At 36.0% G+C, this 26,477-nt stretch overlaps 1 protein-coding gene, 1 long non-coding RNA gene and 1 pseudogene across 2 annotated transcripts; all 3 read right to left on the bottom strand.

The window, feature by feature from the left end:
* Positions 1 to 2,257: 2,257 nt before the first annotated feature.
* LOC149493658 (uncharacterized) lies at positions 2,258 to 5,349 on the bottom strand (annotated as a pseudogene).
* A 4,276-nt stretch (positions 5,350 to 9,625) lies between these two features.
* On the bottom strand, positions 9,626 to 13,780 carry LOC105642111 (Oxidoreductase family protein). The gene is made up of 2 exons (XM_012226802.4): positions 13,200 to 13,780; positions 9,626 to 10,421 (listed from the first exon to the last, which is right to left on the bottom strand). The coding sequence occupies exons 1-2, from the start codon at positions 13,659 to 13,661 to the stop codon at positions 9,801 to 9,803; spliced, it is 1,083 nt and encodes a 360-aa protein (XP_012082192.1). The 5' UTR covers positions 13,662 to 13,780; the 3' UTR covers positions 9,626 to 9,800.
* Positions 13,781 to 23,421: 9,641 nt separating this feature from the next.
* Positions 23,422 to 25,501, bottom strand: LOC119371208 (uncharacterized). Its single transcript, XR_016322729.1, has 3 exons — positions 25,279 to 25,501; positions 25,062 to 25,141; positions 23,422 to 23,549 (listed from the first exon to the last, which is right to left on the bottom strand). It is a non-coding gene; the product is annotated as an uncharacterized LOC119371208 (long non-coding RNA).
* Positions 25,502 to 26,477: the final 976 nt, after the last annotated feature.

Genomic DNA, 26,477 nt, shown 5'->3' on the forward strand with positions numbered 1-26,477 from the left:
GTCGGTCGCAAAATGGCGCTTTTTTTGTAGTGATTTTACGAAAATACTCTAAGTTACTTTAAATTTTACTTACAAACATTTTTTCTTTCGTAGATGGACTCTATATAATACCAACTAGGAAGGCATGGATGCATATAGACTATGATTTTAGATGTAAATTTCATCTATTTCTTTTCAATTTATGTTTAGACTTTTGAATTATGTCAATATTGTGTTGTTGCAGTTTTTCAATATTGTCCATTTATATTGGAGGTTTTATGTACTAGTCATTATTTTATTTTTTTTTTTTGCACTTAATTAATATCAACTTTCATTTTAATAATTATTTATTTTGTTATTGTTATTTTTTATCCTCTACACATTTAGAGCTCGCATCTAACTAAAATACTAAAATATTAATACTTCCCAAATATAAAATCACTTTAAATATTATTATATAATATTATTATTACATTATTAAAAAATATAATTTCAAATGAAAAAAAATTTTGTCAATTACCATTAGCGAGGAAAAAATCGTTGAATTTGTGATAAATTAATATTTATCATTATTCACATTATGTCAACTATATTTTGTCACTATAGTTATTTAAGAGACAAAATATTTTTCACGTGAACGTAACAGTGAAAAATATATTAGTTGTCTTTATAAAAAAATTGTGATAACGAAGTTAACATTAGTATTTAATTAAGTTGCTAAGAATTATCAATAATGGCGTCAATCTGGTGCAAGAAAGCAGAAAGAATGTGTACCGAAACCACATCAGACCACAATAGCAAAAGGCCCCCCTTTCTTCCAACAGATTGATCACATGGTACTACATAGCCTTGTTTATTACACGATTTTTCTAGAGCCTCACTCTCCTCTGCATTGAGTCTCGTTTCCATCAGAATAACCAAGCTAGGAACCTGCAGCTTCAAAATTTGCTTCAACCGACGAATTGTAGAGGCATTCCCGATCCCTCTACAGTTCCAACACATCATATTCATAATGCTCGGTGGGACTGTTGCGCTGTTACTGCCGCCTCAAGGTTCAAGCCCTGCTCATCAACGTCATTCGCCCTCTGTCTCTTCAAAACACTATCAATTTCCATAAACTGCGCTTCTTGAAACCCCCTCCCCCACCTCTTTTCCCTTGCCCAGATCAGAAACTTCTTTGGGTTTTGTCAACACCACCTGTGTCTTCCGTGCTCTTCTCTTCCATGAAGTTTTATTACTGGATTTGACTTTGGGGTTTGGTGGGGTACAATATCGGTCAAGGGTAGTTGGGACAGGGATACAGTTCTCTAGGGGAGGGGTCATAGATTGGTTCTAAGGTGGTGTTGTGGTTATTTTATGAGAGAAAAAGAAAGGTAGGCTGTAAGTTTGTGGGACTGTAGGCGGGCAGCATAAGGGAGTTGGGTTGAGTGTTATTTATTTGACTAGGTAGGCTAGGAGGCACTATAGCAATTTGTATCAGGTCACAAGTGGAAGTATTAGCAATAACAAGCTATTGGGGTTGGGTATTGGGTGAACCAGCAGCAGCAATACCTTTAGAAAGAAGTTGTGGTCCAGTATATTTTGTGATAATAGGGGCCTGAGGTGAATTTGTAGTAGAATGACCCGTCTCATTTGTCCCTCCATGACCTCTGGATTGCATTAGTCTATTAAAACTATTTGTTCCGCCTTTGTCATCTCGAGTAATAGCCATTGTTCATACATTCATAGACTGCAGTTGTTGCAAAACCTCCTCTGTGTCTTCTGAATCCCTTACATTGAGCTCATTCTCATCTACACCTTGTCTATCATTCTGATTAACATTCGATCCCATAGGTCTGGAGATGGAGGAGTTGTTGTCATTGCCAAGATTTCAAATAATTGCTTTCTCACACTTTTAATTCTCCACCGCAACCTGAACTCGGATAACTCGCTTGAAAGGAGATGCTCGAATCTTCTCACTATAACAAAGAGATGACTAATCAAGAACCACCGAGCCATCAAGCTCATCACAGTGCTTCACTGTATGACCACAACGATTAAAGTTGTAGCAAAAGTTAGGGAGGCCTTCAAATTTTAGTTCAATCATAAATGGTTTGGATGCCAACATCAAAGACAAATTACTAACAAGTGTTTTACGAAGATTCCATAGGACCCTGAAATGGATAAACTTGCCCCAAACTTTATCATTCTCTTCCGACCATTGCAGAAACGTACCCAACATATTACCAATTCACACTGCTACCATTTGCTTCATCCTGTGCAAAGGAAGATCATAAATCTAAACCCAGAATGGAACATGGGCAAACTCCGTGGAAGAAGGTTGTTCATCACCTTTGATCTCCTTCAAAACCAACACATTCTTCTGAAAATTCCACAGAGAATTATCGAGAACAAACTGATAATCCTGCCGATGGATAAACTGGAATAAAAAAACGTCTTTTGTCCACTCCCTCTCTACAATTTCATGTTTTGGTTTCCAGACCCTTCATGGTATCTAATAATGCAAATTTATTGTATGGTCGGTCTGTCCACAACTTCGTAGCGAGACTCAAACTAGTTCTAGGGCTATCTTCTTCCACTACAAAAAAATTTCTAAATTGCGACAGATAATATAAGAAATTGGTCGCTAAATGGATATAGTGATTGATTTGCGACAGATATGAATCGATCGCAAAAGTGCTCATCGCAAATAATTTTGCGACCGAATGGCTAAGCGGTCGCAAATTTGAGATCGATTAACTATCGGTTGCTAATTTTCTTCGTGTTTTCCTCCTGAAAGCTTGTCGCAAATTGGTCGCAAAAGGTGTCGGTCGCAATTATGAAACACAGTCGCAAATCGGTCGCAAATTCTGAAAGTGATTGGTTTGTGATCTGTCACAAATTTAAATTTAACGGTTATAATTTGGTTGCAGTTCGGTCGCTAGTCGGTTACAAAATATAATTACAGGCAAAAAAAGTTTTAATAATATTAAAAATCATAATTTTTTCCACTGTCAAAAATCGACATATATATATATATATCACAATCACAAGCATTATCAGAAACAATAACAATCTAAGAAGGAATTTTAAATGTGATGTACTATACAAAATATGAAAAAATCACGAAAATCTAAAATGGTCCGAAATCAAAACTATGATGTCAGTCCTCCTGACGATCCAACGTAGTGTCTATTGGATTAATAGTAATATCACTGGATGTGTCGTAATGTCTGCAGGAGTGACCAAGATATTGTCTGCAGTATCGAGATCAAGAGGAGACGATAGTGGCTGATGCAGAGCTGTAGAAACATGTGGATCTATAGTCGATGGAGGATCAGATGAAGAAGTACCAGCACCATGATGACCGAACATCCGCATGACATGCGCTTTAAGCTTTGCAAGCTATCTCTCCTGCTCTTCAACACAAGCTTGTAATGCACTAATCTCCTCAGCACTGTGGTTGGGCTGTGGTCGTGAGGAGGCTGTAGAAGCGTCAGATGCTGAGCTGTAGTAAAACTGTGATGCCTGAGAACCGATGCCATATACTTTCCTTTTCTTTTCGCCCTCTACGGCCTCCAGATAAAGTGCTAACTCATCAATTCTTGACTCAACTTCAGATCCAGCCTGAGAAGAAATAACACGCTTTTCGAGCTGTACTATAGTTCTCCTAAAAATAATAAATTAATTAATCAATGCAGTTGCAAGCTTTAGTATGTTGAACTTGTACACGTAAGAGAAGACTAGAAAGTAAATATAAATATTCTTCATTGTTACTTACATTGACGCCCAACGCACGTCTGTCAACAAACATATTTCCATCGTGGTCCTTTGTGTGAGTGTAAGTGAACACCTCCATCGGTGTGAGCTCACGACCATATTTTTCAGCCTGTAATGAATTTTTATGCATGATATATTAATATGATGTCATTTCATTAAACATCAGTTTTGTAACTGTAACTAATTGACTCACTAATAATCGATATGTCTCTATAGTAGATATTGATTCGTCTGTATGTCGGGAAGGTCCTGTTCCGTCACTGCCAGTCTCACTGCCCCTATTTCATGCTCACACTTTCTGTTGAATGCAGGATCCTACCAAGCCTTCTACCAGCTCTCCCATATCTCCTGAGACACGCACTGCTGCTTCTTACCACTTTTTCGCATCCTATAATGATTTGATCTACTTCCTCTTCATCATCTGATGCTCCTATTTCAACATAAGTTCTGCTTTCATCATCCAGTGTATCCGTTAAATCTTCAACAACTTGCATCGGTTGCGTATCAACCGCAACTTCTTGAAATGGCTTAGATATTGCGAGTAAAGTAGATTGTTTGGTTTCAACTACATAAACAACTACTCTAGGCTTGATTTTGCATATTGCCATCCAATCGCAACGATCTCGTTTCAATGATGGATATGGAACATAGTACACCTGCGCAACTTGCATCACCAACACAAAAGGTTCGTACTTCATATATCTTCTTCTATGATTAATATCTACAAGATTATACTTAGGATGAACCTTTATGCCAACGTTTGACGTAGGATCAAACCATTCACATTTGAATAAGATTGTGCACTTGATTGGTAGGGATGGATATTCTAACTCCAAAACCTCAACCAATTTTCCATAAAAATCATTTGACTCGTCACTGTAGTTTGATCTCTTTATGCAAACACCATTGTTCATTGTCTTTCTGCTTGTCCCATAACCCTCAGCGTGAAACTTATAACCATTTACAAAGTAGCCAGAGTAGGCATTAGCAACCGGTAAAGGTCCACATGCTAGATCAGTAATGAATCTGTTATCAACATTGTTTCCCGAGCTTCGAGCCTATGGGAAATAGTAATGACACGAGTAAAATATAAGAATGTACACATATATTTTGTGTAACTAGAAAGTTACTTACATAACATTTGAACCATTCTGCAAATTCAGAGTCTATTTTTGCATCAACTGCAATATCAGTCAAATTGGGATTTTGTAGCCGTAAAAGCTTGATATTCCTGTTTATGAACGAACAAAAATATCATAAATATGATTTAACTAAGCTGTATTAAGTTTAGACTCTCTATAAGATTTATACTTACTGTACAAATGGTGTAATCGCAATTCAACAAAATATAGGTCTCAGCCGATCGTATCTCTATATCAGTCAATTTTTTTTTTTTCGTTTACCAATCGTATGCCCAGGATAGGTGAAAATTGTTATATTCCCTTCTAACTCAGATTCTATTCGATCTCCTCCGTCATCATTGCGTGGCACTCTCTAATGCTTGGTGTAAACATGTGGTTCGAAGTAGTGTGAATAGAAGATGGAAGCTTCTTGCACCAAATATGCATTACAAATTGATCCCTGGACCTTTGCCTTATTGCGCACGTTCTTTTTTATTTTTTTGCCGGTGTTTTTAATTGTACAAAGAGAATATGTAAATATGAGTTGAATAAATATTGTAATGATTAGAATGGGATGTTAATGATTCACCTCTTAAATGGATACATCCATCTATATTATACCGGTCCTGCTACACGACATTCATAGGGCAAATGAACCGACAGATGCTCCATTGAATCAAAAAAGTCGGGCGAAAAAATTCGCTCCAATTTGCATATCATCGCGTCGGATAACAATTATCGTTAATTCCTTGAAAAAGAGACTCAATTCTGACATTGCTTTCCAAATTTTCCCTAGCAACAATTCCCGGAATGCCACAGGAATCAATCTTTGCATGAAAACATGACAGTCATGGCTTTTCATGCCAAACAATCTATATTTCCTCATGTCGACACATCTACCCATATTTGATACATATCCATCTGGAAACCTCAATGATCAAACCCACTCTCATAATACTTGCGTTTGGGTTTATCTAAAGAATAACATGCCTTTGGAAACTTTTCAGTAACTACAGATTGCTCGAGTTCTGGCAGAACATAATCAAATCTCAAGTTAAAACACACTCATATAAACACTTCTATATCATCCCAACAGTCTCCACAGTCAAAATGGCCACTACTAGGCCTCCAACTCAAACGCATCATTCATGTGATTTCCACTCAAATGAAAACACAAATCAACATAAAGTAATTTTAAAAAAATAAATTTCAAAAAAATAAATCAACATAAAGTGATTCTCTTTTTTTTTATTTTTTTATTTTTAACTCTCTCAATATTTAAAGTTTTAACTTCCCTAATTAAAGCTTCAATTGAAGCAGAGAGATCAAAAAGCTATGACCTATAAACTTTATTGCTATATAATAAATACGTAATTGGAATTTATTTGATATCTAGTATTATATGATTTATACATTTTGTAAATATTTTTCTAATAACATTACCGTCAGTGCACAAATTCTTATGTGCTAGCTCTTTACTTGTTTTATAGAGCAAACGGGAAATATTACACATATTTTTAAGATCTTGCATGGATTATTCAACCTACGTAACATTACCGCCGAAAGATTAATTGCTTCCTTTTACTTTAGACAAAGATCTATTATTACATGTTCAATGATTTAATTTTAAAGAGAAAACAGTAATAATATATTAATAATTAATCTTTTTTTCGAAGTAAATAACTAATTAATTAATATATTTATTTCTTATAAAAGATAGAATTGGTTGACGGCTATATAATTTTCTAAACTTGTGAAATTGACATATGTTTACTTCCCCAGTTAATTAACCAAAGGAAGCAAGACGAATTACCTTTAAGTATTATAATATAATTGCTCCTTAATTCTCAAATTTATATAATTTTTACAAATGCTGTATTTGTGGACAATTTTATTGATTTTATAAAATATATGGAATTTCTTAATCCGTTTTTTTGTCAAGAAATAAAATTCATCAAATTGAAAGGATAATTTAAAATAAAATTAAGTGTTTACAAAAAAATATATATACACAATTAAAACCACTAACAATAAAAAAAAATGATGAATTTAAGAAATCTAATCTCGTTTCTTTCTCTTTCAAATGTTGAAATCATCATATTAATGAAATTTATTAACTTAACAACCTACTTTTTTCTCAATTAAATAAAAGATTAAATTACTTTTTTACAAGTTCACAGAATGTTCAAATTTTATCATTATAAATTCATTTGGCAGCTGAATTAAGGGAACAATGATCAAATTATCCAAACAAAAATCAAACAATAAAAACAAAAAAAAAAATATCCAAATAATGTGCTGAATTAAGGGAACATAAAAACAAAATGAGAAAAAGTCATTTTGCTGCAAATATATGAACAAGAAATCGCCAGAAAGAATTATAACAATGGAAAAGAAGGAAAAAAAATGAAAAAAATTACCAGATTATTAGACCAGGCGAGTGAACGACGCGACTTCTCCGGTGACAGGGGCAAAATCCGGTGACATAGTGGCTTCTTCGGCGACCGTCGCTGCAAGAGAGAGGATTTGTAGCTGCTGAAAATGGAGAGAAAAGGGGAGAGGCGAAATGCAACTGCGCCCAAGGCGACCAAGGGATTATAAAGCCCTAATTTTTTGCGATCGACGCAATTCACTTAAAAATCGGTCGCAATTGTTAATCCTGCGATTATCGTTTTGTAATCAAACCAATTGCAACCACAATAATCGATCACAAATCTGTCACTGATTTGGCGTTAAACTGCAACACGCAATTTAGCGATGGACTGTGAAACGGTGGCAAAATCGATCGTGAATTCATCGCAATTGAGTCGCAAAATTAAATCTAAACTGGCGGGAGTTACTAGCTCTAGAATTAGCGACGGATATGCAGTCGGTCGCGAAAGTTGTCGAAGATTGATCGCAAATCTGTCTATGAATATTAAATCTCTGTAACTTTAACATTCATCGCAAATGGTCGCAACATCATTGCAATATTGCGACCGAAATCGCATTTTTTTTTTTTTTTTTGTTGTAATGTTCTAATTCTGATTCAAGGATGACAAGGTCAACTTTTTTATCCATGGCTTTCCTATCCTCTGCAATCTCTTCTTAATTCAACGCCTAGACCACGACTTAGGAGGAAATCAGAAGCTTAGATGGAAACTGTCACCCTTCGAACAAAACCTGAAATAAGAAAACCAAAAACAAACACGAGCGAGAAGAAAAGGGAAAGAGGGAAGGAAGAAACAACCAGACAAAACAAAACAAAACAAAGGACGTCAGAAAAAAAACAAAGAAGGCAAAGAGAAGACAAAGCTATTAACAATAAGAACAAAATAGAAATAAAAAGGAAGTCACGAAACTCCAAAAAAAAAAAAAAAAAAAAAAAGAACTTCAGCTGCAAGGAATGAAAACCCTAATCTCATTGAGAGAAAACCCTGAACCTTCATGGACAGGGAACAATACTTTGGCCGCATTTAAAAGTTGGGAATCACATACGCTTCTACTTATTTTACTTATTGGTGTTTTTTATTCGGCTTAGCAATCATTGATGGAGTTCAAGATATTAATCTAGAGAGAATATTCGGCTTAGCAATCCTTCTCTTGGGACTACTGTGTCCAACTCATTTAGATTAATAGTCCAGCGACCTGTTTGCCCACTTGGTCATTAAACTCCAATTCTCTTACTCTAAAAGTTGTTTATAAGGATCCTTGGATTTCGCAGGCCATCTTTTAACTAAGCTGCGGTTTTTCGCCCCAACAAGCTTAAAATGTCATTACATAGTATTTATTTAGTTTATAGATGATGTAATAGACATAATTCACTAAAATTCTTTATTGGTTGGTGTTCAACAAAATGAAGGGTGAATGAAATAATGAAAATATAAGTAGTAGAAATCCGAGGCATCTAGATAAATACGTTTTGAGAAATATAAAGATAAAAGAAGATAAATTTGTTTGTAAAGGAATCTTTAGTTGTCACTTTAAGTTCCCTTTGGCAGATCCTCTGATTGCAAAAAATGTAACAACTCAAATTACTAGAATTTAACAATCCTTGGATCATGAATTATAACATTAATTTTAGATACATATACAAGAATCACATTCAAATATATTTTTCAAGTTTCATAAATAATCATACCTCAATTACAGTTATCTTCAATTCTAGAAGACTATGGGCCTTTTCAGTAAAATTAACTGTTTTGGTAGTTATTAATTATTTTAGTAGCATTTAGCGTTTAGATGTTTAAGTAGTTTTTATGAAACGACGCGAAAAATCAAATGTTACCTTAATATCTAAAAGCTAGTTCAAGAACTGTGTTACCGAATACCATAAAAATAATCTTTAGCGTTTTGACAAAAGCAAACTTGAAAAACCGTTGCCTAACACAGCCTATATATAAATTCAAAACGTCAAAAAAACAACCATGTTTTAGATTCATTAGACACAAATTTAGCTTTTATGTAAAATTCTAGTAATTTAAAAGCATATACTAAATTCAAGATATTTTATATTTAATTATGTAAATAGCAATAACAATATAGATAGTACAGATGAAGCTAGTGGGGAGAAGTCCATAACCTGGTCATAATACATAATATTAACTTGTGAATGGGAAAGCTGAATCTTAATGATGATTATTTTAGAAGTGAGAATTTGCCTTTGGCAGATTCTTTGTTTTGATCGAAGAAATTCTCCATTATTAACTTCTAATTACGTCAGAAAATAAGACCTGTAGCTCCAACTGAAAAGAAAAGAGAAGATGAAGTACACAGATAAATCCAAGTAGCAACTAAGGGCGTCGATTTTATTACAGCAACAATCCCAGATTGAAATTCATGGCATATTTTCTAAGGCAGTACACATAATAAACGTTATATTAGGCGTTTAACTGAACACGATCGCAGAAATCTTACTTCTCACATCAAAGAGACAAACAATGAACATAAGCAAAGTCCCCATCAATTTGTAACCTCAACTGGTTCAAAACCTTTCTCGATGGATGTCTTTACTGCATCCAGTAACAGTTGTGTTTTTCTACTGCGACTCGGCCAACTTTGATCTGGTTTTGCTCCATTTGCCTTAACATTTGCAACCAACCGAGCAAATTCTCGCACCATGCAAGCTTCCTGAGGGAGATCAGTGAAAACAGTGTGCTGACTTGGCAATGGATCCCACCCGGTGACAGGTTCATTGAACCAACATTTTGAAGATGCTGTGTAAGAAAATTCCTTCTCATTAAAAGGAATGATGAAATCATCGAGATGCAAAGTTCCCTTTGTTCCAATTGCAGTTATGTACATCGTCAAATGTGTTAAGAAAGAGCAATGGAAGGTTGCTACTTTGCCATCTTCCCAATGAAAAGAAGCCCCACAGGCTAAAATAACCCCTGCATCATTTAAAATAGGCCCACGCAATGCTACAACAGTCTTTGGCAGTTCGTAGTCAGCAGCCCAGAGAATTGCACGAAGACCATACCACCCAGCGTCACCAAGAGCACCAAGACCATCAAGATCTGGCTTGACACGAATGTCATTCTTGAGAAAGTCCTCGTCAGCAGCAAATGTAAAGCAGCTGTGTATCTGAAGCATCAAAATGAGATTTTAGAACAACAAAAACTTATAATAGAAGAAAGAACTCAGAAACAAGAATATGCATATATTGTTAGAAACTTACAAACTTTAGTCTACATGATATAGTCAATTTATTTCATACACAAACAGACGATTAGATTATAAATAGCAAAACAATGCATTATGATATTTTCAGGACAAACACAGCCAAAATTCCGTTGGGAAATATTTCTCATTTTCTCTTGGAACCATCTCCCAAGGTACCTCAAGAAGCACTATAATAATACAATCCACAGTAATTGGAAACCACCCATAAGAACACATGCAAAACACACATAAAGCTCAAAGAAACAGAATGACAGGCAGCATATAAAGTTTTCTTAAACAGCAGGGGATGGATATTTAAAAAAAAAAAAAAAGCCATGAGTGCAGTGCAAGCACTACCACACATTTACAAAAGCAATAATGCGTCTAACCTCAACAATCAGACACACCAGGATGAGAAATTGTCTTTTCTTTTTTTTTTTTTTAGTTCTTCCCCCTAATCACTAGTTTATTAAATTGATCTGTTATCTACATTGAAATGTTAGGAATTGATGAATATGAGCTCCAGCCAACACAAATACTACATCCTGCACCCTAATGCTGGAAATCATTGGCAAGCTTATTAATCAGCATCAGGTTTTGAGTTTCAAACATCACATGTTATGATTTTTTTTCCTGGGCACCATGCTGTTTATGCGACAGGTACATTCAGCATAGAAAAGGCAAACTCAAAAGTATAAAAAAAAATGCTGAAAAACAGTTGTAAATGATAATTACAGAAGGAACTGGAAAGCACCTCTGAAACAAGAGGAAATTGAATTACAAAAAAAAACTAATGACCGTGATTGAACTTGTGATTCTGCAACTATCCGCTCACTTAAAATAATTGAAAACTAGGTCAGCGAGCTTCACAGCAAGGGTCCTGGTTTATCATGAATCTAGGTAAGTTGAACTCATATTTTGTTTGTTTTGAATTCTAACTGAACCAGAATCCAACATACTCATAGTTTTGGGTAATACCAAGGATGCATGCCAAACACTGGTAGTTCTTAAATGTCATATGAAATTGCAGGATGACAAAATTTAGCCAAATGCATCCAAGCCAAGCAAAAAGTTTATAGCTGGTGTTACATAATATGCAGTATTGAACAGACCCCTGTGGGAGGAAAGAAAACATCAATATATATGTGCACTCATACCAGATCAATAGTGACATAGCACATGCAACCGCATCTCACCTGATTTTTTGACACTAATTATGGCAATAGTTATGCATGCTCCAATATCCATCATATGCGTACAAACAGGCAAAAGATTCATATAGCAAACCCTAAGTAGTTCTTGTTTTTCTTGTGCTTTGTTCTATTTATTAAGATATCAGATGAATTATGTGCAGCATATGTTGTGCTGCAAACAAAAAATTCCTTAAACAAAGAACCGAGATTTGCAATTTATTAATACATCAAATGAATCCTGCGCAGCATATGTTGTGCTGCAAACAAAAATTCCGCTAAATTAAAGAAGATAGGTTCGCAATAAAACTTTTCAATAAACAAAATTCCAATGATAATAAAGGCTGCAGAATGTAGGTTAGCCAATAGATGCATTCATAATGTAACCTGGTAATATGTTGAACAAAATTTTGAAGCATAGTAAAAGATCGGGGGGGTTGATGGAGCAGCCAATAATTATTGAACAACATGGACTAGAGGGCATGTCCTAAGCAAAAGTTCAGGCTTAAATAAACGCAACCTAGGAAATACCAGCATCAGCAACTTTAAAGCATGAGAAAAAGGATACACAAACTCCTGTTTTCAACATACACATCATGCAGAATAATACCTATGTTGTAAAGACAATTACAAAGAAAATTTGCAGAAAGGGGGAACTAGTCATATGATTATGAGATAGAAAATACATTGAAAGAAAACGGAATAAATTGCAAGGAAATTAACCATTCCATTCATTTTATGAGCATGGAATGGAATATATATAATATAATTAACTAAAAAGTGAAACATAATATGGATTTACTATTATATCAAAATTCTTAGACTTTACACAATTTCCTTTTACTAACAAAAAGATAATTTATATTGAACTAAGAAGCTGACTAGCCATATTTTCATTTTCACTTCATATGATTAACTTATATAATGCGCTTTTTCTACTCATTCCATTAACAAGCATCTCGATCCTTTGCATTAACTTCATGAAATCTCAGAGCATGATGGTCATGACCATCATTAGTCTAAGAAAACTCAAGGAATAAGTTACCTCTACAAGTGCACATCCATGAAACTAACTAAAACCAAAGCAACCTTTCCAAAAGTGAAAACAGAGAATACTTGAAAGAAAAAACGGAAAGAAAAGAAAAGTTACTTTTAACCTTAAGAGTCAAACACATTAAATGAACAGAGTAAGTCATACTGTTAAGCTGTCAGAAACCACTACTATAAATTAGCTTCTATATAACCCAAAAAAAAAAAAATAGCAAGCAGAAACTCAATGTCGGAAAACTATCAACCCTCATTATAACAAATCCGAATCTCAACCAAAATAAACAATAAATTCCAAAATTTTTGTGAAATTTGAACAATCACTTGATAATTTTTCCCTTTTCAACGTGTAATTTTCTTTTATCAAGCATCCATTTTCCCATTTTAAAATGAAACAGATAGTACAATAAAGAAAAATACAAATAAAAGCCAAAAACGAGAGCGTTTTCAAAAAGAAACTCACTGTTTTGAGCCCTCCAAAACGCTCCTTATCGCTCAAGAACTGTCTCATCTTTTCAGTTCTTGGATTATGCATCCACATTGTGCCATCCATAATTTGCACTTCATTAGCCTCACAAGCCTCCAAAATTTTATCAAACTCGCCAACATTAAGCCCTACTGGCTTCTCTAACAAGACATGCTTCTTTTTCTCAGCAGCCAAACAAGCCCATTTCACGTGAAGACTGGTAGGCAAAGGGATATATACGGCGTCGATGTTCGGGTCGTCAAGTAAGGACTCATAGGAGCCGTATATCTTCGCGTCGGAAGGAAAGTTATTGGCTTTTGCAAACGCCACCGCTTTTTCCACCGTACGGCTGGCAATGGCCGAGAGTTGCGCGTTAGGTGCGAGTGTTATTGCGCGTGAGAGCTTTCTGGCTATCTCCGCGCAGCCGATTATCCCAAAACGAATTGCCGTTTCGGCCATTGTAGCGAAAGAGAGAGTGGGTGGAAGGCGTGGATGATTAGATTGAATTTTGTATGGTAAAAGCGATATAGTGGCGGCAGATAAAGGAGGGGACGAGAGACTTCTTTGATTCTGCTTGCATTACCGACAATTATTACAACAGTGAAAAATAATAATGGTACTATTGTATTAAAAATTAAAATATTACTCGAAAGGCTTTACTTTTTTTTTGTCATAAATTATAAATCGTGTTGTTATATAAAAATTAATAATTATAATAAATTCAGGGGTAATTTAATTAAAATATTTTTTATCTCAAAACTAATGTTTACTCGTAAAAATATTTATTATAATTAATTTAAATAATGGTAAAATTGAGAAAACATCATTTATTATTCTTTAAAATATTCAAAACTATCTATAATTTAAAATAAAATAATCACCTAAAAACGATTTATATTTTGAAAGGAAAATAGTGTCTTTTATTTATTTGAGAAGTCGCACACCAAGATATAATTAAGTGATAAGTGCATATACGTACGAACTAGCAATGAATTCATGTTCGAATCCCCATCTTCCAATATTTAAAAAATTTACTCTTAATAAAGATGAAAGTGGATGGATATACGTGAATTTTGAACATCCATATTTGTTTTAAATCTGTTTAAATCCAAACTAAGACTTTGAAAAACTTGTAACCGTAGCCATGAGAAGTAACGGGTCCAACTCTAGCGTGAGAAGAGAGAATGAGATGGTAGAAAATTCAACCGTTGCCGGCCATAACCTTTTTAGGCGGGTTAGTGAGAAAGAAAGAATTCATGTGATGGGAAAAGAAAAAATAAAGAAAGAAAGAAAAGAAAAAAGAAAGAAATGAATGAATAAAAAAAAAAGAAAAGAAAGAGAGAATAAGGGAGAAGTTCACGCTAGAAGCTTCTCTTCGTATCTTTTATTATTATTATTATTATTATTATTATTATTTTTACTTGTCTTTTGTAGGACGACGTGTCTTGCACGTTGGTTATAGTCGTTATATATTCATTTTTCTATCTATATAATATTAAAGCATAACTTTTATTTAGATTAGAATAAATATAAGTGGTTAATTTATACTTTGACATACAAACTACTTACAATATTATTTTTTTATGTACTTAATTCTATTTTTATATAATAAAGTGTTCTCAGAATAATATTCAACTAAATCCCTAGACTTAATCCTTTAATTCCTAAATTATAAATGCAGATTTTTAAAATCCTAGTAGGTTCCCAAAATGAAAATCAAACGATCACTCAATCTCCAACTCTGCCTTCAATTGCAAATCAATATCTATATACAACTATAATGAAAAATAATAATAAATTATTTTTTACTACTGTATAAAAGAAAAGAAATGAGAAGATGATATGAATTGATAATGGAAATCACTTTGGCTACAGTAATAGTATATTACTTACCTAGCATATCAAAGAAATAAATATATGCACATACATAAAATTTCTTGAAACCCTAAATGTAACACCCACCGGCCAATCCAGGAGAACCAGACGGCGGATGCCACAATCGGTGCCGGAGCACCGTCTTATGTCATTTATTAAAGCCAGATCACAAATTAGAAGTGGTTAAATTTTCATAACGAGGCAAGTAATTAACATTTTGTTTGGTTTTTTTTTTTCTTTTGTTAACGAAAATAATATTTAAGGAAATTCCTACGAAAATTTCGCAAGAGTTTCCCCTAAAAATTAACTTGCCACACAAAGAAAATATACACACTTCCAATTTTCTCCAAACCCCAAAACTCCAATTCAACATAACATACCACAAGCACTTCTAAATATCCATCAATATACGCATCATAGTCTAAACACATTCTTTTCAAGGAATATATAATCATCATACACCAAAAATATAATAAGATGTTATTTCCTTCAATAATCATAACTCTTAATACATTATAAACTTATTATATACAACCTCCATAATACAATCTTTATATACATGCCAAAAATCACCATTTACAAAATATCCTACCCAAAATGTGATCTCTACTCTGATGCTTGTCCTCTGGTCTTTAAGAATACCCTCCGCTCCTAACCTACGCGTGATAAAAATCAACGCGCTGAGTGGAAGACTCAGTGGTGCTAAATAACCAACAATTAAATTAACAATAAAAGCCAAGGCAAAACTTAAATTACTCAACTATATAAATACCGAAATCGCATTCATTTAATTCAAATACTTTGAAAGCAATGAGAAGATTATAAATACAAATATGTCTTCATTCTTTTATAGCAACAATAAAATTTCATTTTTCGTTAAGGCTCATACTCATGCAGAATGAACATAAGCAGATTTGATCGTGGCCTATATTAGCGCCACCCCCATCACATACTCGTGGCCTATGAAAGCACCACCGTGGCCTATGAAAGCACCACCGTGGCCTATGAAAGCACCACCCCCATCACACAATCGTGGCCTATGAAAGCACCACCCCATCACACAATAAGCGCGTCCGCCTATTTATAAGGGCTGATAACCCTAGCATATGATCATAGCTTCATAATAAGAAAATCCATCTCATCATACCACGTTTCAATCATGCATAGTAGAGCCCAAATCAAAAATATTCTTTCACAAAAGCAATAATTATAACTCAAAACCTCTTCATTTAGTACTCATCAGTTCAAAAGTTTTACTCAAAACACTATAAATGTATATATACTTAATATAGTAGAAAAGTACATAAATCAATAACTTTTCAGCATTTCCATAAACTTGACCTCTACAGGGTTTTTAACACATAAATTGAGTTATGGGTCTCCAAATTGCATGAAATCAGATTCATTAGAAATCTAAGACAAAATTATACAAATGTTCAGAAGGGATCACAGCCCAGATCATAGAGTAAGATAGCAAACAAAAGCTCAGAACACAGACCAACAGATCAGACCTGATTCAGCAGAACCAAGTCCAATGTTTCTTGAATTCTTACTTCACCAAACACTCAAATGAAACCAATCCAAAACGAGAGAATTCTCAAGACACAGGGCAACAACTTTTATGAAGAACTCAGAACCTAATCTTATCATTATAGTGGTCAAAATGGGCACTCAATTTAGTAATGCATGTGGCCCGACACAACAGAGTCAGTTTGGGTGTTTCAGCCATAAGTTGAGCTATGTATCTCCAATTTGGACACAAGAGGATGGGTTGGAAATATAAGAAGTAAATCTATAACTTTTATGAAGAACATAAAACGTTATTTTGCCATTTGAGTGGTCAAAATGGACAATCATTTCGGATATACAGGGAAGACACCATAACAGAACCAGTTTTGGTATTTCACTCATAAGTTGAGCTACAAGTATTGAAATTGGACATAAGAATATGTTTTGGAAGGCTGAGAAATAGAGCTACAACTTTCATGAAGAAGTCAGAAACAGAGGGGAAGCATAAAGGGGTCGAAAATGAGTTCCAATCCCACGGCAGAACACATCTCACATTAAAATTCAGCAATTTCAACAAAACATACAAAGTTCCCAAAATATATTCAAAACCCTAACCATGTAAAAAGAACTTAAACAAGTGAAATTATGATTGCATTAACCTTATTAACAAGCTTGAAAAAGCTTGGAAAGCCTTACTCCTTGGCTTTCTCTTTCCCCTTTGAGGATGGTTCTCCAACCTCTTCAAAGCATGAAAAATCAACATTACAAGCAAAACTTAACAAAAGAAATAGTTGGAGCATGATTTAATGCATCAATAACATGTCTAAACCATGAATTCTACTTAACAATTCACAAAACTCAAAAACCACAACTTACTTGCTTCAATGGTAACTTCACTTCTCTTTGGTTTTAATCACCAAACTCAACTTCTACTTCTTAATTCTTAAGAATTAAGTACTAATCTATGATTTAATTAGGTAGTTTGGTGGTAAATTTGGAGGTAAGAAAATGAAGAAATGAAAGAAAGAGGAAGAAGATGGAGATGGCGTGGATAAGGAGAAGAGAAGAAAGAAATAAGTGTTGTGGTGTTTACTTTTAAGTGCCAAAGTCAAATTTGACTTCCTAAAATCATGCAAAATGTGTGGCTAAGATCAAGTCCTAAGTAATCTCATCCAATGGCTCTAAATATTCCTCAAATAATTCTCTTCTACTTCTTATTTAACTCCACCAATTAATTAAATTAACTCCACTAAAATAATTCCTCATTTATTTCTTAATATACCACACTAGAAATATTATGCATTCAATACATAAACTCTCCAAAAATATTCATTAAATATTTTCTACCCACCTAAATCATGCAAACATGCTCCAACAATAGTAAATAAAATATTAACTATGCATAGTAATTTTTCCGGACTAAAATAATACCAAGTCCCGGACCGATGGTACTATTCACAGACCGGTAAATCACTATTACGACACTAAAAGAAAAATCAGTCTGTTACAGTTCTCCCCCCCTTAAAAGAAATTCGTCCTCGAATTTACCTGGTGTAAATAACTGAGGATGCTGTTGTCTCATAATATCTTCACTTTCCCATGTAGCTTCCTCGGTCTTATGGTTTCTCCAAAGGACCTTTACCAAAGGAATTCTCTTATTCCTTAGTTCCTTGATTTCCCTCGCAAGTATCCCCACTGGTTCTTCCTCATAAGTCAAATCTGGCTCTATGGTAACAGAATCAACTGGTATCACATGTGATGGGTCGGACCGATACCTCCTCAACATAGACACGTGGAAAACATTATGTATCCTATCCAGGTCTGGTGGTAAAGCTAGTCTATAGGCTAATGGACCCACACGCTCAATGATCTCATATGGACCAATGAACCTAGGACTAAGCTTACCCTTTCTTCCAAATCTCAATATCTTTTTCCACGGAGATACCTTAAGGAAAACCTTATCTCCCACAGCATACTCTATATCTTTCCTCTTCAAATCCGCATAAGATTTCTGACGATCTGAAGCTGCTTTCAATCTATCTCTGATAATTCTGACCTTATCCTCTGTGTCTCGAATCAAATCTGGACCTATAATCTTGCCCTCACTCAATTCTGACCAACATAGTGGAGTCCTACATCTCCTGCCATATAATGCTTCAAAAGGGGCCATCTGAATACTCGACTGATAACTATTATTGTAGGCAAATTCTACAAGTCGAATGTACTTCTCCCAACTACCTTCAAACTCAATAGCACAAGCTCTTAACATATCCTCCAAAATCTGAATAACCCGCTCTGACTGACCATCAGTCTGAGGATGAAAAGCTGTGCTGAAATGCAGTTTAGTACCCAAAGCCTCATGTAGCTTCTTCCAAAATCTAGAAGTAAATCTCGGATCTCTATCTGAAATGATGGAAGAAGGAACCCCATGTAATCTCACTATCTCATCTATATAAAGCTCTGCATACTGCTCCATGGTGAAGTCAGTCCTAACAGGAAGAAAGTGTGCCGACTTAGTTAGCCTGTCAACTATTACCCATATAGCATCTTTCTTTTTAGGAGTTAAAGGCAATCCAGTCACAAAATCCATAGTAACCTTATCCCATTTCCACTCTGGAATAGAAGTAGGGTGTAACAAACCAGAAGGAAACTGATGCTCTGCTTTCACTTGCTGGCATGTCAAACACCTCGACACATAATCTGTGATATCCCTCTTCATCGCCGGCCACCAATAGTGTGATTTTAGATCATGATACATCTTATTACTGCCAGGATGCATAGCATAGGGACTACTATGAGCTTCCTTTAAGATACTCTTTCTCAACTCTGAAATTTTAGGCACACAAATTCGATCCCCAAAATACAAGCAGTCCTCTCTAATCTCAAATCCCTTCTTCTTACCCTCTCTGACTAGGCCTTTCCACAAGGCAATAGTCTCATCACCCTGCTGTGCATCTCTAATCTGCTGCAGTAGGCTAGGTTTCACCATAAGCTCTGCTACAAGAGCACCATCTCTAGTCACAGATAAGTGTGCATTCATAGCACGAAGAGCAACTAATGCCTTTCTACTGAGTGCATCTGCCACTACATTAGCTCTACCCGGGTGGTAATCAATAGTGAACTCATAGTTCTTAAGTAGCTCTAACCATCTGCGCTGCCTCAGGTTAAGCTCTCTCTGCGTAAGCAAATACTTAAGGCTCTTATGATCCGTATACAAGTGGCATTTCTCACCATATAAGTAATGTCTCCAAATCTTCAAGGCAAACACAATAGCTGCTAACTCCAAATCATGGGTAGGGTAGTTCTTCTCATGTGGCTTCAGCTGCCGGGAAGCATAAGCAATCACCTTGCCCTCCTGCATAAGCACACAACCCAAACCATTATGCGAAGCATCACTATAAACATCATATGGTCTACCTGGAGCTGGTTGTGTCAAAACTGGAGCCTCAGTAAGCATCGCCTTAAGCTTCTCAAAGCTACTCTGGCATCTATCAGTCCACTCAAAACGGACATCCTTACGGAGAAGTCTAGTCAAAGGGGCTGCAATAAGAGAAAACCCCTTGACAAACCTCCTGTAATATCCAGCCAAACCTAAGAAACTGCGAATCTCTGTGACATTCGTAGGTGGCTTCCAATCAAGCACTGCCTCAATCTTCTTCGGGTCCACCCGAATACCCTCTGCAGAAACAACATGCCCTAAGAAAGCAATCTCAGTCAACCAAAATTCACACTTATTGAGCTTGGCATACAATTGTCGGTCTCTCAAGGTCTGCAGAACTGTTCGTAGGTGATGATCATGATCCTCTCTAGTCGGAGAGTACACCAAAATATCATCAATAAAAACCACCACGAACTGATCCAAATAAGGATGGAAGATCCGGTTCATCAGGTCCATAAACACTGCTGGAGCATTAGTCAACCCAAATGGCATCACTAAAAACTCATAGTGACCGTAGCGTGTCCTGAAAGCAGTCTTAGGTACATCTGATCCCTTCACCCTTAGCTGATGATAACCTGATCTCAGATCTATCTTCGAGAATACACTAGCCCCTCTCAGCTGATCAAACAAATCATCTATCTGAGGCAATGGATATCGATTCTTCACAGTAACTTTGTTAAGTTGTCTGTAATCAATACACAATCTAAGTGAGCCATCCTTCTTCTTTACAAACAATACTGGAGCACCCCATGGAGATACACTAGGACGAATAAAACCCTTATCAAGCAACTCCTGAATCTGTATCTTTAACTCTTTCAATTCAGCAGGCGCCATCCGATATGGAGCAATGGATATCGGTGCAGTACCAGGCATAACATCAATACCAAACTCAACCTCTCTCTCAGGAGGTAAACCAGGCAACTCCTCTGGAAACACATCCGAAAAATCACATACTGTGGGTATATCATGGACACTAGGAGACTTTGACTCTGGAGCAAGTACACAGGCTAAGTAGGCCTCACAACCATGCTGGATCAGTCTTCTCGCAGTAGAAGCAGAAATAACGTTAGAGAGGTAATCCGACCTCTCCCCCACAACTACAATCTCCTCTTCAGACGGAGTCTGAAGCGTAATCCTCTTACGTCTACAATCAACAATGACCCCATGTCTAGACAACCAATCCATACCCAATATCACATCATACTCCCGAAAAGGCAACTCTATCAAATCACCCGAAAATACATACCCATGAATGACTACAGGGCAATCTCTATACACCCGATCAACTACTACACTCTGACCCAAAGGGCTAGTAACCTCAACGTTGTGCTCTAATGTCTCAGCATGCATACTACCCAGTCTACCCACATGTATGCATATGTATGAATGCGTGGAGCCCGGATCAATCAAAGCAAGTACAAAAGTGTTAAAGATAGAGAAGGTACCTGCAATGACGTCCGCCGCATCCCGCTGCTCCCTGGTCCTAATGGCATAAGCTCTCGCCTGTGCTCTAGCCTCTGGTCTCTCCACAGTCTCAGACACAGGTCTCTCACTCCTAGTACCATATCCCTCACTACGGCCTCTCCCTCTGCCTCTCTGAACATAGGAAGCTGGCCTCCCAACCTGGTGAGCTGGACGAGTCACAGTCATAGGACAATCCCTAATTATATGCTCAGTGGATCCACATCTATAGCAAGCTCTCATAGTAGTTCCCCAACACACCCCAACATGCCTCCTGCCACACTGACTGCAAATCAGTAGACCTGGCCATGTAGCACCTCCACCACTAACAACAGATGAAACCGGAGGAGCTGATCTCGGAACTATACCCCGACCAACTGTCTGGCCCGGTCTGGCCCCCATCTGCGGTCCGCCTCTAAATCTCTTGCTACTAGACTGGACCCCTGAAGTCTGTCCAGACGTAGCACTCTAAAATCTCTTATACTGACTGCTCTGCTGGATCCTCTGACCTCTGGCCTGTCTCTCATTCCGAATAAGCTCAAGCTCTGTAGCAGCCTTCACCAAACCAGCTAATGTAGTGTGGGGCTGGGATGTCAAGTGCATCCTATACTCATCCAGTAACCCCTTTCGAAACCGCTTACACCGATCTGCCTCAGTAGGGACCAACTTAGAAGCATACCTACTCAACCGTAGAAACTCCCGCTCATACTCGGAGACAGTCATCCGTCCCTGCCTGAGCTCAAGGAACTCTGCTATCCTCTGATCCGTGTATAACTCCCCTACATATTTCTCCCGAAAAGCAGAGAGAAAGAAATCCCAAGTAATATCCTCAGCTCTCGCTGTCTTCACCATAGACTCCCACCATAGGTAAGCCTCTTCCTTTAGCAAGGAAACAGCACAAATCAATCTATCTGCAGGAGTACACTGCATCTGGTCCAAAACCCTCTCTATAGCTTGGAGCCAAAATTCTGCTGCAGAAGGATCATCATCTCTCCGACCCATAAAATCCTCAACACGATACTTCCTCAGTCTCTCTACTGGGGTATGAACTGGAACAGGGGCTGGTGCGACTGGAGCCTGGGGAATAGCTCCCGCAGCCTGCCTCAATGCAGCTACCAACTGCTGTACCAAATCACCCTGATTAGGCCCCGCAGGACCCGCAATAGCCTGCCCTACAGCTGAGGCGCGCTCTGCATCAGAACCCAAAATCCCACCAGCAACACCACCGGCTGGCCTACTGCCCTCTAACATAGCACCCTCTGGAGGGACATAACTGTCCACCTCCTCATCCGGTAGGCGCTGAGACATCACTAAATACCTACAAAGACCAGCGGATTCGCATCAGAGAGAAATTCCCAAAACAGACTAATATGGCATGTATTTAACTTAAAATCACTTATATCATGACTCCAAATCGGATAAACTCTCATACCAAATAATATATCCTAGAATCGTCTAAACCTATGCTCTGATACCACAAAATGTAACACCCACCGGCCAATCCCGGAGAACCAGACGGCGGATGCCACAATCGGTGCCGGAGCACCGTCTTATGTCACTTATTAAAGCTAGATCACAAATTAGAAGTGGTTAAATTTTCATAAGGAGGCAAGTAATTAACATTTTGTTTGGTTTTTTTTTTTCTTTTGTTAACGAAAATAATATTTAAGGAAATTCCTACGAAAATTTCGCAAGAGTTTCCCCTAAAAATTAACTTGCCACACGAAGAAAATATACACACTTCCAATTTTCTCCAAACCCCAAAACTCCAATTCAACATAACATACCACAAGCACTTCTAAATATCCATCAACATACGCATCATAGTCTAAACACATTCTTTTCAAGGAATATATAATCATCATACACCAAAAATATAATAAGATGTTATTTCCTTCAATAATCATAACTCTTAATACATTATAAACTTATTATATACAACCTCCATAATACAATCTTTATATACATGCCAAAAATCACCATTTACAAAATATCCTACCCAAAATGTGATCTCTACTCTGATGCTTGTCCTCTGGTCTTTAAGAACACCCTCCGCTCCTAACCTGCGCGTGATAAAAATCAACGCGCTGAGTGGAAGACTCAGTGGTGCTAAATAACTAACAATTAAATTAATAATAAAAGCCAAGGCAAAACTTAAATTACTCAACTATATAAATACCGAAATCGCATTCATTTAATTCAAATACTTTGAAAGCAATGAGAAGATTATAAATACAAATATGTCTTCATTCTTTTATAGCAACAATAAAATTTCATTTTTCGTTAAGGCTCATACTCATGCAGAATGAACATAAGCAGATTTGATCGTGGCCTATATTAGCGCCACCCCCATCACATACTCGTGGCCTATGAAAGCACCACCGTGGCCTATGAAAGCACCACCCCTATCACACAATCGTGGCCTATGAAAGCACCACCGTGGCCTATGAAAGCACCACCCCATCACACAATAAGCGCGTCCGCCTATTTATAAGGGCTGATAACCCTAGCATATGATCATAGCTTCACAATAAGAAAATCCATCTCATCATACCACGTTTCAATCATGCATAGTAGAGCCCGAATCAAAAACATTCTTTCACAAAAGCAATAATTATAACTCAAAACCTCTTCATTTAGTACTCATCAGTTCAAAAGTTTTACTCAAAACACTATAAATGTATATATACTTAATATAGTAGAAAAGTACATAAATCAAGAACTTTTCAGCATTTCCATAAACTTGACCTCTGCTGGGTTTTTAACACATAAATTGAGTTATGGGTCTCCAAATTGCATGAAATCAGATTCATTAGAAAGCTAAGACAAAATTATACAAATGTTCAGAAGGGACCACAGCCCAGATCACAGAGTAAGATAGCAAAAAAAAGCTCAGAACACAGACCAACAGATCAGACCTGATTCAGCAGAACCAAGTCCAATGTTTCTTGAATTCCTACTTCACCAAACACTCAAATGAAACCAATCCAAAACGATAGAATTCTAAAGACACAGGGAAACAACTTTTATGAAGAACTCAGAACCTAATCTTATCATTATAGTGGTCAAAATGGGCACTCAATTTAGTAATGCATGTGGCCCGACACAACAGAGTCAGTTTGGGTGTTTCAGCCATAAGTTGAGCTATGTATCTCCAATTTGGACACAAGAGGATGGGTTGGAAAGATAAGAAGTAAATCTATAACTTTTATGAAGAACATAAAACGTTATTTGGCCATTTGAGTGGTCAAAATGGACAATCATTTCGGATATACAGGGAAGACACCATAACAGAACCAGTTTTGGTATTTCACTCATAAGTTGAGCTACAAGTATTGAAATTGAACATAAGAATATGTTTTGGAAAGCTGAGAAATAGAGCTACAACTTTCATGAAGAAGTCAGAAACAGAGGGGAAGCATAAAGGGGTCGAAAATGAGTTCCAATCCCACGGCAGAACACATCTAACATTAAAATTCAGCAATTTCAACAAAACATACAAAGTTCCCAAAATATATTCAAAACCCTAACCATGTAAAAAGAACTTAAACAAGTGAAATTATGATTGCACTAACCTTATTAACAAGCTTGAAAAAGCTTGGAAAGCCTTACTCCTTGGCTTTCTCTTTCCCCTTTGAGGATGGTTCTCCAACCTCTTCAAAGCATGAAAAATCAACATTACAAGCAAAACTTAACAAAAGAAATAGTTGGAGCATGATTTAATGCATCAATAACATGTCTAAACCATGAATTCTACTTAACAATTCACAAAACTCAAAAACCACAACTTACTTGCTTCAATGGTAACTTCACTTCTCTTTGGTTTTAATCACCAAACTCAACTTCTACTTCTTAATTCTTAAGAATTAAGTACTAATCTATGATTTAATTAGGTAGTTTGGTGGTAAATTTGGAGGTAAGAAAATGAAGAAATGAAAGAAAGAGGAAGAAGATGGAGATGGCGTGGATAAGGAGAAGAGAAGAAAGAAATAAGTGTTGTGGTGTTTACTTTTAAGTGCCAAAGTCAAATTTGACTTCCTAAAATCATGCAAAATGTGTGGCTAAGATCAAGTCCTAAGTAATCTCATCCAATGGCTCTAAATATTCCTCAAATAATTCTCTTCTACTTCTTATTTAACTCCACCAATTAATTAAATTAACTCCACTAAAATAATTCCTCATTTATTTCTTAATATACCACACTAGAAATATTATGCATTCAATACATAAACTCTCCAAAAATATTCATTAAATATTTTCTACCCACCTAAATCATGCAAACATGCTCCAACAATAGTAAATAAAATATTAACTATGCATAGTAATTTTTCCGGACTAAAATAATACCAAGTCCCGGACCGATGGTACTATTCACAGACCGGTAAATCACTATTACGACACTAAAAGAAAAATCAGTCTGTTACACTAAAAGTGATCCAAACAGAAATATATAGTTCTAGTCTTTTTTCAGTTTCATAAATACTATTTTCTTTTAAGTCAAACAGATTTAGAATATAAGAGAAAAAATATCAAGAAAATTAAAAATGATTAATCATTAATAGGTCATCCATATATTGCAAGGGAGATATAAATCTCTTACTATATTAAATGACAATAGTTACAAATTATTTAGTACAAAAAAAATAAAAAATTATTATTAAGAATAAAACTCTTTTAAAACTCACCCAAGAAAAAAACATTTCAATGTACATAGATATATAAATATATCAAAAAAATATTATCTATACTGTTTGTCATCCAAAGTTTAATTATGTAAATTCTATTTGAAAATTTACTTTTTCAAAAATATATCTAACAAAAATAAAGAAAAAAAAAATTGTCAATCAGATGGTGGTATGATTGATCTTTTCACTTATGTGAGGGGTGTAAGGTAGTTTGAGTCCTCTTGACCACCGTTGTTTTCACCAATTTGGTGAGTCATGGGGAGTGTATGTTATTTCGGCCCATGAAAGCCTCTAATGAATTAAAAA

Source organism: Jatropha curcas, chromosome 9, assembly GCF_041381405.1.
Source record: "Jatropha curcas cultivar XTBG-Jc1 chromosome 9, XTBG_Jcur_1.0, whole genome shotgun sequence".
Taxonomy (NCBI): Eukaryota; Viridiplantae; Streptophyta; class Magnoliopsida; order Malpighiales; family Euphorbiaceae; genus Jatropha; species Jatropha curcas.

What these genes read in the sequence shown, in the direction of transcription:
- LOC105642111 (XM_012226802.4), bottom strand. Translation starts at nt 13,661, where the DNA reads ATGGCCGAAACGGCAATTCGTTTTGGGATAATCGGCTGCGCGGAGATA. An exon ending in GTTTTGGAGGGCTCAAAACA is followed by an intron (nt 10,422 to 13,199) that starts GTGAGTTTCTTT and finishes TTGATGCTTCAG; the next exon opens with ATACACAGCTGCTTTACATT.